Source organism: Callorhinus ursinus, unplaced genomic scaffold (assembly GCF_003265705.2).
Source record: "Callorhinus ursinus isolate GAN/ISIS: 27379988/994484 unplaced genomic scaffold, GSC_fseal_2.0 scaffold15, whole genome shotgun sequence".
In the NCBI taxonomy this organism is placed as follows: domain Eukaryota; kingdom Metazoa; phylum Chordata; class Mammalia; order Carnivora; family Otariidae; genus Callorhinus; species Callorhinus ursinus.
In genome coordinates this window covers 41,712,881-41,726,048 of record NW_027397077.1, presented here as the reverse complement: position 1 = coordinate 41,726,048, position 13,168 = coordinate 41,712,881, and the positions used below count along the sequence as shown (strand labels likewise).

The following is a 13,168-nucleotide window of genomic DNA, read 5'->3' as shown; positions in this document are numbered from 1 at the left end:
GATGGGTCTTGGGAATGGGAGTTGATAGAAGGAAACATGCAGACCAGTCACAGAAGCCAACAAAAACTCATTTGTGTTATAAAAATTGTTATGAAATTTTTAGTGTATTTAAGAATTTTTCTATTCAGAAGTTACAAAATGGTATTAAAATCAGTCTCAATAAACTACCTATTATTCTAACTGGCTTCATTGTATAATAAAGGCTAAATACATCTTCAAATAAAGTCCTCAAGTCAGTGTAAACCGGGAAGGAAAAAATTCAAAAGGTGCACATTTTACCCTAAGGAGTATTAAAAGTTATGTTTTTGCTTTAGACATGCTTGGCTTAGATGTAAGGCCTATTCTGCCTTACAAGAACCCTGTATTTTTTTTATTTTTATTTATTTATTTTTTTAAAAGATTATTTATTTATTTATTTTTGAGAGAGAGAGAATGAGAGAGAGAGAGAAAGCACATGGGGGGAGGGTCAGAGGGAGAAGCAGACTCCCTGCCGAGCAGGGAGCCCGATGCGGGACTTGATACAGGGACTCCAGGATCATGACCTGAACCAAAGGCAGTCGCTTAACCAACTGAGCCACCCAGGCGCCCCCTGTATTTTTTTTTTAAATTTTTTATTGTTATGTTAACCACCATATATTACATCATTTGTTTTGGTGTAGTGTTCCATGATTCATTGTTTGTTCATAACACCCAGTGCTCCGTGCAGAATGTGCCCTCTTTAATACCCGTCACCAGGCTAACCCATCCCCCTACCCTCCTCCCCTCCAGAAACCTCAGTTTGTTTTTCAGAGTCCATCATCTCTCCTGGTTCGTCTCCCCCTCTGACTTACTCCCCTTCATTCTTCCTCTCCTGCTATCTTCTTCTTTTTCTTTTTTCTTAAAATATGTTGCGTTATTTGTTTCAGAAGTACAGGTCTGTGATTCAACAGTCTTGCACAATTCACAGCGCTCACCGTAGCACATACCCTCCCTAATGTCTATCACCCAGCCACCCCATCCCTCCCACCCCCCACCACTCCAGTAACACTCAGTTTGTTCCTGAGATTAAGAATTCCTCATATCAGTGAGGTCATATGATACATGTCTTTCTCTGATTGACTTATTTCACTAAGCATAACACCCTCCAGTTCCATCCACGTCGTTGCAAATGGCAAGATCTCATTCCTTTTGATGGCTGCATATTTTTTTTTTTAAATGCAGGAAATCTTTTCCCAAATACTAATGCCTACATTAGGACTCCTATGTTTGCGAAGTTAACACGTTTGGATCAGTTGAGTTGTCTTTTGAAACATTCAATTTAAATGAAATGAAATCTGTGGCTTAAATCCAAGCTACCAATTTTATGGTAATTATTTAACTCTTCTTTGTATCAACAATCTGTTTCATCAACTTTTTGTCTTAGAAGAGTTATCATATTTTACTACAGTATTTCTCTTCCCAAAACCTCTCTTTGTTTTACTTTTCTTTGGTATTTTCCTTTCTCAATATCTTAATCTCAATACATGCTTGATCAGTAATATGAAACCCAAATCATCTCAAATCAAGATAATCAATTACCTAATACTGTATGCGCAAGGTATTTCTCAGGCCTCACAAGAAATACATTATAACATGGTTCTTGACCTTGAGAAGCTTACCAAGGTGAAAGATGTTAATAATAGAAGGCAGTTTAGAGACCAAACTAGTGAGAGAGACAGTAAGTGCTCTAGAAATATAGAGGAGAAAAAGACCAACATGTTCTGAAATAATCCAGGATAACTACATGGTAGAGCTGGGTTTTGAATTCTAAGGACCCTGCGGAATGATTAGGATTTGGATTATTATTTATAAAGCTATTCCAAGGAAAAGATATTTGTCTCTACTATCCAGCATGACCCTTATATTACCTGAGTTACCTTAGGCCTAAATGAATAGGACATCACAATGATTAAATTTTGTTTTAGGACATATGCTTGCAAATTGGATCGATTTCTTGGCCAATTGGGTCATCTGTTTGGGGCAATTGTTTGTATCTCGTAATTGGCTAGAGATGTGGTTATATCAGTGGCAAGGAGGTTTCTTTGAAAATGGCAGAGATTTCTCTGTAAATCTGACCACACTTATATCAAACTGACACGTTTGGTTCTTTTCAGCATTACGTTTTAGTCAATTAAGCAAACTTGCCCAGAAGGTCCATAGAATAGGTCTAAATTTTTAAAACCATACTAAAGTCAGGGTTTTTGGTAAAGTGTAAGACAACAGTAAAGTAATATCCAACAATCTTACATTAAAAATATTCAATTGGTAATGCCAAGTAATGAATGTTTTACTTTTTCCAAAAGAAGGGACTTAATTCAACAAAGTAAGGTGAGCCATGGTGCTCACGTGTCTAGAACCTGTGAAGAATATTAGAACTGCTGTTCCATTCCTGAGTTTTGCCATTGGCTCTGGGTTTGAACCTGGGTTTCTTTCTTCTGGAACTGTGACTAATAATATGTATCTATCAGATAACATCTAAATATTCTGGGGAAAAATGCTAAGGAAAAGATTGTAAGCAAGTAAGAAGTAAGTCTGACTTACTTAACTATAGTAATAGAAAACTTTTGATAGCATGGATAATGAAAATCTATATTATCCCAAAGTTGTAACTTCCATTTTAGGGGTGAGAGGACAAAACTAACATTTGTTGGACACTTATCACACATCAGGCACTGTGCTAAGTGCTTCACATATTGGATATTTTTTACTTAATCAAATAGCTTGCTTTCCTTAGCACTGCCAGCAAATAAGTCTCCTAAAATTTCAAACGAATACTGGAAGTATCAAAAGGTAGGCAGACTTGCAAAAGAAGCCAGGCATTTGGATAATTCACAAACTGTGATATTCAAATTAATATTCAAATAATATTCAACTAATGATAATCCAAACCAATGGAGGGATATGATGCAAATAACTGTACAATCGGTAATTCAAAATACATTTGTACCTGGTTTTTAACATATATAATGTTGTTGGTTTGTTTATATCAGCATGGGTTTTAGAATAATATGTTAGCATGTACACTAAACTTTTGTTTTTACTTACTGAACACATTCTAGAGCTTGACCTCAGGAGCTGGCGAGGTACAGCAGCAGGTCAGCTGGGTATTAATAAGTCAACAATAAGTTTATTAGATACCTCTTATATGTTAGATACTTGTGGAATAAAGAAGAGAATAGAGCATGGGTCTTATCCTCAACAACTATAATTTGGATTAGGGGAATATATAAAACAGAAAGTAACATCAGGCAGTCTCCAATTAAGGGCTAAAGAGTGTGATACAGACCAACGCAGAAGAGAGGATATTATTCTTTCATTTTAACAAGTATTAATAAACTGGCCATTTACCAAACACGTTCGAGGCATTTGGGATATACCAGTGAGTGAACAAACTAGACAAAAACCCCTGCCTTTATGGTGTTAATATGCTAGTGTGAGAAAGTGGACAATAAATACAATAGATCAGTAAATAGTATAGTATGTAAGGAGGTGATGAATAATTTAGAAATAAAACTATGGAGCAGGAGGAGGGAAAGGGCAGTGGGGAGGACAGATAATTCAACAGCAGGGTAGAGGCAGTCCTTACTAGAAGTGAGATCTGAGCCAAGATTAGAAGGAGCTGACAAGAAGATGTCAGAGGATGAGGGTTCAAGGAAGGAGCAAGAACTAGAGCAAATGCACTAAGGCAGGAGCATGTCTGGAATGTGGGAGGAACGGCAAGGAGGCCAGTGTGGCTGGAGCCGACTGAGGAAAGGGCAGAGCGGTAGATCGGAGTGGGGTGGGGCAGACTGGGCTTCCATGCTAAGTGAAGTGAGGAGCTGCTGTAGGGCTGTGAGTGGAGTGACAGATCTGGCTTACATTTTAACGTGATCCCTCTGCATGATGGGCTGAGACTAAGCAGCTGGGAGGTGAGGGCAGAGGCAGGACAACCCGTCAAAGAGTGGGATAGCAATCCAGGCAAGAGACAGTGGCTTGGAGGAGGGTGCTGGCAGTGAAGTGGGGAGAGGAGATATATTCTGAACATATTTTCAGTTTAGAGGAACAATTAACAGTAATGTATTAAGAGGAGGTCTAGTGTCATGGTGGTTACTTGTACCTGACATTGAAGGATAGGGGGGATTTGAAAAGGTGGCAGAATTAGGAAAGGCATTCCAGGACGTGGTAGGCTTAGAGGCATGAGTGAGTCCGGCTTATTCTTGGGACAATGTGATCAGTCCAAGGAGAAGAAGGCAGATGATTCTCTGGGGTGTGGAGGGAAATAAAATACACAAAGTGGAAACAGATTATACAGAGCTTTGAAAGCTAGAGAGGGGTGTTTAGACATCACAACATTCACTATGGTGCACTACTTGTATGTAGTAGGTGCTCAATACATATTAGAAGTCTGATAGGCTTTTGAGGACCACGCATCTGGCAGATTAGGCTGGATGGCTGAACGTTTCTCATTTAGAAAGTCAGCTAAAATGCTGTACAAGAATCCCAGTGGGAGGTCATAAGGGCTGCTCTACCTGTAGGTAATTGACAGTTGACTGTTTTAAATTCACTTTATAATGCAAACCATTCACCACTTGTGGGAACTTCAAACTTGTGTTGGCAAATCTCTTACCTGATAAAAATTACATGGGTCTAAAAAACTGTGTACTCAAATAACCACACGATCTTAATTCTGAGGTTACTGGAGTTGGACGGCAGTTGCTATCAGATGCGTATGAAATTCCCGTGTCTCTAAATTAGTTACAGGTGCAAAACCGTATCTACAAAAAAAGGTAATCTAGTAGAGGTTTACAGAAACTTAGTTCCATCTAAATGAGTCTGATTCATTCACTATCACATATATTTTTGCAAATATTCAACACTAGTAGATGGACACGAGGCATTTACTGGACAACTTTCTTATGCCTAATTTAAAGGGGGTGTCCAAAAGAAGCTAAAATAACAGAACCCATGTCAGTTCTGTTGATCTAATACAGTGAAGACATTTATTCTGCTCAGATTTCCTCTGATGCAAAGACTATATGCTTTATAAGGAGTTATGATGATTTTAGAATTTCCTAAGGGTTACCTTATTCAAGTTATAGGTGAGAATATTGACAAAGATAGTAATCTATGACAAACTATCAGAGCTTATAAAAATTGTTTTCCATTTAATGACCTATGTTTTACACTGCAATGAACAGTTTAAATGGATAATTGCTGTCAGGCAGCTTTCAAGACAAGTTGTATTCCTTAGGGATGCCGGGGGAAAATAAATAAAAACATTTTTAAATGCTGTGTTTTCTTGTAAGCATCTAATATACATGACATCTGTTTCTGGTGTTTCCTATAATTCATAATTTGGGGGGAAGTAGAAGAGAAACGATAGTTTTTGCAAACACAGCAAGGAGATTCTGAGTCTGGAAATCTACCAAGTCTACTAAGACCTGGTGATCAGAAAAGAGATATGAACAGTTAAATCAGAGAAATAAAAGATAAAATAGAGCCATACTAAAAAAATTAATATGGACAATAGTAAAATTCTAGAAAAAGGCCCTGAATTATTACTAATGTGAGATTATGAAATTCAGAGCTATGTCAATTACCTAAATCTTCATCAGAAAGAATATTATAATCTAAGATAGTTTTTCAATGTCTCAGAGAAGAAAACGTGTAATCACTGCTTTCATTTAGGGCTAAAGAATGATTTCAGCTTTTGGAAATCCAATCTTTTCTGAAACAAACATTAATGAAAGTGGGAGGTAATTGCCCCATTAAAAAAAATCAGACAGAAAGTTGCTTTCTCTAAGTATGATTATTTCCTTATCAAAACATTCATGGGAGATCATGGAGAAGCCTCATCTCACTCAAAAACTGCCACTTATTTTGATGCACAAAGAATTCTGCAGTTTCCCCCCATATATTCTCTAAAATGCTTCCAATTGAGGATATCATATGTCTTCTCTTCCACCTATAAGTGATTACTACTAGAAGACCAAAACAGTAAACTCTCTATAGGACTTCAGATGTGCTTTCGCAAATATTGTGTCCCATTTAATCCTTGCAATAACCCTATATGTCTGTTGCTATATGTGGAAACAGAGGGAAGAGAGGATAAATGACTTACTCAAATTCACACAAAATGTACATGGCCAAGACAAGACTGGTAGTTACATTCCCTGATACTACTTGGGTCCCTTAAAACCTCTAGAAAGGTGAAAACTTTGGTCAATTATTTAAATGCTTCCAAATATATAGTTGCCTGGAGTCACAAAGACACAGTTTAAGTATCCCTCAATAAAAATGGCTGGCAATCAATCACTCACTCCTATCTCAGGAGAGGCGCTCGTTTCAAAGGATTGTCTATTGCAGCATTTATCATGTCTCCAAGGCATATTTCCATTGCTCAATCAGCTCCAAAGGACAAGCGTGTCATCATCTTTCAATGCTCTGGTGCAACACTTTTAAAATTATAGAATTCACATAGGACTAAGTCTGGCACTAAAAGCAGGAGGCATATTCAGCTTGAGTTTGTGGAAGCTTCCCTTCAATCTTGCCAATTTTTACTAGTAGAAATGGTTTCAGAGCCAGCATGGGGTTACTTGGGGTTACTTAAGGAGCTCATGATGAAAATAGGGAAATAAGATAAAGGGGGGGGTCACAATGATAATGGAGCCCAGGAAAAAGTGCAGAAGTCCTCTTTGGGCATAGTGGCTACATACATTTTTGAATCTCATGAATATGACCAATATAGCTTGGACATCTGGATCATTCACACACAACAAACACTTTTTCTTCAAAGTAGCACCCAGCTACTTGCAACAACCCCCAAGCCCACCTTGCCTATAGTAAGGAAGAAGGAATACCTAAATTCATTACCATATTAAAACCAAATACCTAAACTCTACAGTGTTTCACCTCTGATGGCCTCAAATAGCTAATGAGGATTGTATGTCCAATTTCAAGTTTGTTTTTTGTCTGTTTTGGCAAGGGGGGAGTAAACAGTGGGTAGCTACAAAATGCAATTGAAGTTAACAACCACAGGTTTTTGGCCTTTAGGAATAATATTTTTAACAGAAAAACAACACTTTTGAATAAGAAGTAATCAGCTGGCTTAACAAAAATTTAACTTAACAAAAGTTAAATTATCTGTACAATATGTAATTTCTTAATTGCTAATAATCTATTCTGTACCATGTTAATTAAGAAGAAAAGTACTGAGTTAGTCTTTTGGAGGGGATTTGAGACTCAAAATAATTAAACCCCGGGCAAATTCAAGGCATAAACATAGAGAGATTAGTACAGAATGAAAACTAACTTGATCACATAACTATTTCTTACCATAAACAGTATTTTTCCTCAGTTAACCTAAAATATTTGTTGCACTACATTATGGACGTATTCTTCACAAACAGACAAAATTACCAAATTTTGACTCAAGAACTATTTCACAGTATAGCTAGGACATTCTGCCCTGATGTAGGCTAAATTAGTAACTGGAGAAAGATAGCAATAATTTTTATGGCTTTTAGAAAAACAGAATAACAGATTTTTATATAATATAATGAAACCAAACTATTTAAGAGGCTCAGATGACATATATATATGTATATATATATACATATACATATATATACACATACATATATATATATACTGAATCAAATCATCATAATAGAATGAAATAGTATTTCAGGAAATATTTTTCCTTAATTTTTAAACAGCCTGATGTTTTAACAAAAAAATCTGTGAATAATATGTTCAAACTTCAGGCTTCCAGAAAAATTGAAACATTAAAATGTAAAGCCATTCATTTCAACAGTGAAGTGACTTAACTGAAATGCTTTAGCACTTACACTATAAAACAAAAATCACACTAGTTAACACAATCTATTTTTATGTGGTATCTATGAGAAAGAAAATAAACAGAAATACAGAAAATAAATATGAAACAGTACAAAACAGAAGAAGCTGTGCTAAGAAACTCCAGCAGAAGGAGCTGTAGAAATGAAGAACTTAACATTTCGCAATGACCAAGAAAGGGATTTTGAAAAATGAGGTATCTACTTGAATCTTATAGATCTGAGTACAGGTAATAGCTAATCAGTTATCTAGCATGCAATTGGCATTTAGGGACATGTTTTCTTTATGTGTAAAATGAAATGCTTGGAATAGATATTCTCCGAGTCCCCACAATCTATTTGATAATGCATGAGGCACCATGCCAGGTATCCTAAGAAATATAGATTATAAGCTGGTCCTACACTCTGGAAGCATACAATTCTTTGGGAGAGATAAAATGTACAAATATCTAGATTTCAAAGTAGAACTAAACATACTGAGAGAGCTTTAAGTGGAATAAAAATGCTGTAGGGGGGATAAAATCTGCCTGAGAGATATGTACCACATAAGACTATAAAATGGGAAAAAGGGACCCCTCGGATATTCTAAAAAGATCTTAAGTATATTTGGGAAACACATATAAACCCAGGAAATAAAAATGAATAGGATTTAAAAATATATAACTATACCCTTAATGCTTACAATTCAGGAAATGGGAGCCATGCACAGAGATAAATATGGATTAGTTTAGGTTTCTTTTTCAAAGTTCTGATGCTTGTAAGTGAACACTAACGCAACAAACTAGGCATTAAAAGTACTGGACTATACACATTTCATATTAGAATATAACTTGGAAAACAAACTACAAGAGCAATTTTACCATTTCAAAAATGCCCAAAGTAACCCAATAGCCATATCTGGAATTGACTTTACCTTGTGAAGTGATTGCAGACAGTGTATCAGCAAAGGAATCGCTTTCTGGGTCAATAAGAGAATCTCCCAGAGTTTCACCCATAACAGCATGGAAGAGGGATTTGCTGTAATTCACACTGATATTTTGTCTATTTCTTGCAAAAGACCAATCCATTAAAAGAAAAGGACTTGCAGTAGTAGAACTTGTGAACACAACCAATGAGTTAAGACATCAGTTTCCAAATATTTTGGAGAGGTGGGAATAAATCCACAAAGGACCAGGCCTGAATTGGCTGGCACTGTCCTGCTGGAGAGCCAGCTGTGACAAATATTGTGTCATAATGTTGCTCACTGCTTTGGCAAGACTTGGTACATTACAAGGAAAACATTGCCACACTGTCTCGCCAGTGACCCACATGTTCTGTGTCTTGTGAGGGGCGTGAGTTGTACAGTATTTAGAGCTATCAGAGCAAAGAGATCATTCAGTTTTCGATTGCTTCTTAAATGGGAAACTTTACATCTCTGGGTTATGAAATACCAGATAAACTTACTTGGACAAAGTTTTTTCTAGCTGCCTGTTCCTGGTGCAATCTCTAATCATATTATCTGAAGAAAGCTATTTAATTCAAACATGTACTTGTATTTTAAACTTCGACACTGGCATGCTACTGAAATGTTATTTTCTGAGGCATTTGTCCCACCCCTTGACAAAGGCCAAAATGATACTGACAAATTCTATAAGATTAAATAGTTGAGAGCCACAGTTTAGATTTGCTCTATCAGGGTTTGCTTTTTAAAAACTTGATGATTAAGTTTATCCATCACTAGCAGAGAGAGTAATGCTGCATCAAGGTCTGAACGTAGCTGATGTTTAAATGATAAATGCCATGTCATAACAGAAAAAGTGGAGTTCTCTCTGAGAAGAATAATGCATTAGCAGAAAAAAAAAAAGACTCACACTGATAGGTTGGCGAGGAACTGTGGTCAGTTTTGTAATCAGGAAAAAGCTGGCTTCTTGCTCAAGTCCTTTGCCCTTTCTGGCAAGGAGAAACACAAGCAGTGCCAAACTTCAGTGTGGAAGCTGGTCTCCACTTGTCCTATACGTGGCCTGATAGAATTGCAGTGACTTATGGATTTAATCAAGATACCCCACATAGGGCGATGATCAGATGGCATTAATTCCCTTAGACTTATCCCAATGTTCCCCCAAGTGGCCTAAGTATCTATCAGTTTCATCTACATTGAGTAACTGGTCATCCTGCCAGGGGACTAGTCAAAGTTTCCCTGGTAATCATGGAGCAACAGCTTGGTGGGGAAAACGCATACTTGGGTCTCAACAGCCCAGAATAAAGTGGAGAGTTGGGCATTTGTATTGCTTAAAAACCTTAAAAAAACCCAAAAAGCTTTTACTCAGGTAGTTCAAGTGAAAGCAAGCTTCTTGACAGTCCAAATGACTGAGGAAATTATAGGTGTGTAGAATTAGTTTTGTCTATATTCAACTTGAACTGTCAATAAAGGAGTTTCTCCTTCCCTTTCAAAGCTGGGAAATTTCCTTGTATTACAGACACAATGATAATAGTTAAAAGTGTGATTAGTCTACGATTTTTGGTTGAATATAATGATAGATCAAAGTCAACTCTAGAAGTCAAGGACAATTTCCTTGTTAATAAAACAGAACAAAAATTTAAGCCCATTCTGCTTATGGATACTCTTCCTCAATGTCCCAAGATGTGCTTGAGTCTGGAAGGCAAATTTTAGCTTTCTTCCTATGAAATGGCAGTTTCTCCCTCAATTCCCTATCCTCTCCCCATTCTTGCTTTCAGATTCCAATGTCTCCCCAACTTTAAAAAAAGTTTATTAAAATGTTAAGATTATGCCAGAGTATAAGAAGGACAAAACGGGCAGAAGGATACAATTTTAGAATGAAACTTTTTATAAAAGTCTAACACTCTGTTAATAAGATGAGAAAATAAGGCCCCCAAATGACAAGTACACTCTCCAGGTTAAACAGTTAGGTAGTGACGTGGAACTAGAATCTAGGTTTTTAGGTATCTAATTCACCAGCCAGCCTACTATTGGCCTTCCCCAACTTCTACTCTTAAAAGTGTCTAAATTACCTCTTTTAATAAATCAGTCACCACAGGGACAGAGTATAGAGTGAGTTAAGGGGAAAATATGTTAACTCTTTCACGGAATATCAGTCAATAACTGTCATTCATTTTTCAATACCCATAGATATGGAATTGGTGTGGGGAGTTTCTCAATGCCTTTTTCTCCCTTATTCCTATATTTCTTCAACGATGATGTAGGTCATTCAGGCTACATAATTTTATCTAGGGAGATCAGTTTAGTTTCTGAGGCCAAAGGCATTAAGCTGGTCCTCCAGTTGGATAGTGGTCTCTTCTGCTATTCAGACAATACACAGATCCGTTCTTTCCAACTATCATTAAAGGGACTAATTTCTGGATTCTTTACCTACTATTACTTCTATTCTCTTTTTTTCCCCCCTCAGACACCATTCAACTTGTCTGTCTACTGTTGCCCAACCCCCTAACAGTTCTCACTCACACTATGCTTTAGTTATTCAAATATAGAATTATTTTTAACAGCTAATTATTCTCTAACATCTGAATCTAATGGCATCTACTCCCCTTGGATGGTATTGTTTGAGAGCAACAACCTGTCCTATTCACTGTATTTCACTCATTTATTTGTTCAACAAATGTTTATTGGCAAAAAATCAGAATATATTGGCAGGCCTTGAGTTAGGTGCTGGCTTAATGAACAAGATGGATGTATTCTTATCTTGTGGATTTCAAAAATAGTCATAAACAAAAATTACAATTTTTATCAACAATTTTTATCAACGTGTGGATTGTAGGCTCAGTAAATGTTGCCTAAACTCTTGACAGCATATCAAGCAATACAGAAAACATCCCAAGTTGCTAACAAAATACTCATACAATGTGGATTTCTAATCATATTTTTAATGTTAGTAACAATATTTATTTTTTTAAGATTTATTTATTTGAGAGAGAGAAAGAGTGTGAGCGGGGGAAGGGGCAGAGGGAGAAGGAGAGAATCTCAAGCAGACTCCCTGCTGAGCGTGGAACCACACAGAGCTCAATCCCAGGACCCGGAGATTATGATCTGAGCTGAAACCAAGAGTCCAATGCTCAACTGACTGAGCTACCCGGCACCCCAGTAACAATATTTTAATATTTTGTATCACACTATAACACCAGGTCACTGAGAAATAACTTGTTCATGTGGATATTAAAATGGACAAAAATAAATGGAATCAATCCCAATTTGTATCTAATTAGGAATGTGCTTTGCCCTGAGATACTGAAAAGACTTATTTTATTTTACAGTGATCCATCCAGGTAGTCCTCAAATATTTACCAAATACCTTCTGAGTGCCAGATATTAGTCTAGATATAGGAGATAAATTCATTAATAATCCAAAGTTCCTATCCTCAATAAGTTTATATTTAACTATATTCACCAAAATTATCCAAATATACCTGAAAGAGTGATCCTTTAGCTCATTTAACTTTGAAGGTCAATTAGCATGCACTGATATAAGAAATAATACATTTGCTTAAATGAAGTCATTCCTATCAATGGACAGTATATGATCAACAGAAAATTTATGAGAGCTTTGACATGCATGTGACTATTTCTATCTTCAAGGCCTTAAGATTCCCCAGTGTCCTACTCTTCATAATATCAAAATCTAAAGAATATTACAATAAGATGCATAAAAGAGCATGCTGGTAAATGGGACTATAATGTAAGATGTTGGAGCTGTAGACCATATCTAGGTGTTTTGCACACCAATTGCATATCAGTACTTTGCATCTGAAGGGTACCTCTACAAAGAAGTCTATGGCTTTCCATCCTATGGAGAACCCCCTTTGAAGGCTAGTCCTTGCTAATTCAGCAGAGTGAAGAGGAATGGTAGAAGACCACCTTCCTAATGCACTTGCACAAAAGCTAACTCAGCTTCTTCTATTACGGGATGCAGGGATCTGTGTGATATAGAAGGTCATCTCCTCTTGGACTTTGGAGACATATGGGGTATGGATGTGACTGTGGGTAGAGTAGGCATGAACAGCAAGAGAAAGAATGAAGATAATTAGGAATGGCCATATAGTGAGGAGGCTGAAAAACTTATTTCTGTCCTAGTTTATGACATTAGGACAAAAATGTAATTTGGTATTTGAGAAGGCTATGCTTCAGTATTTTGTTTTCAGTATTATTTATGATTCCTGTCTTTAGCCAAAAGGATCTGAATATTACTCAGCCAAAAAACTCCCAAAATTTTAGTACACTTACAAGAAGGCAACTGGACTAATAACAGCTATGCATGTCTAAAAATCCATAGTTAATAAAATCATAGTATTATATATGTAAAGTG

At 36.6% G+C, this 13,168-nt stretch overlaps 1 protein-coding gene across 7 annotated transcripts in view; it reads right to left on the bottom strand.

Annotated features, from left to right (window-relative positions):
* The window catches only part of PPARG (peroxisome proliferator activated receptor gamma), a 131,109-nt gene that overhangs the window by 61,404 nt on the left and 56,537 nt on the right, over positions 1–13,168 (bottom strand). The window contains exon 1 of one of the 7 annotated variants that reach the window (XM_025885385.2): positions 8,767–8,917. The exons of 4 other annotated variants lie outside the window; for them this stretch is intronic. In XM_025885385.2, the coding sequence (XP_025741170.2) occupies positions 8,767–8,848 (82 nt within the window). In that variant the 5' untranslated portion in view covers positions 8,849–8,917. Of the gene's footprint in view, positions 1–8,766; positions 8,918–13,168 lie in introns of those variants that run through there. 2 more of the 7 variants (XM_073901664.1, XM_025885386.2) reach the window with 2 other exon arrangements.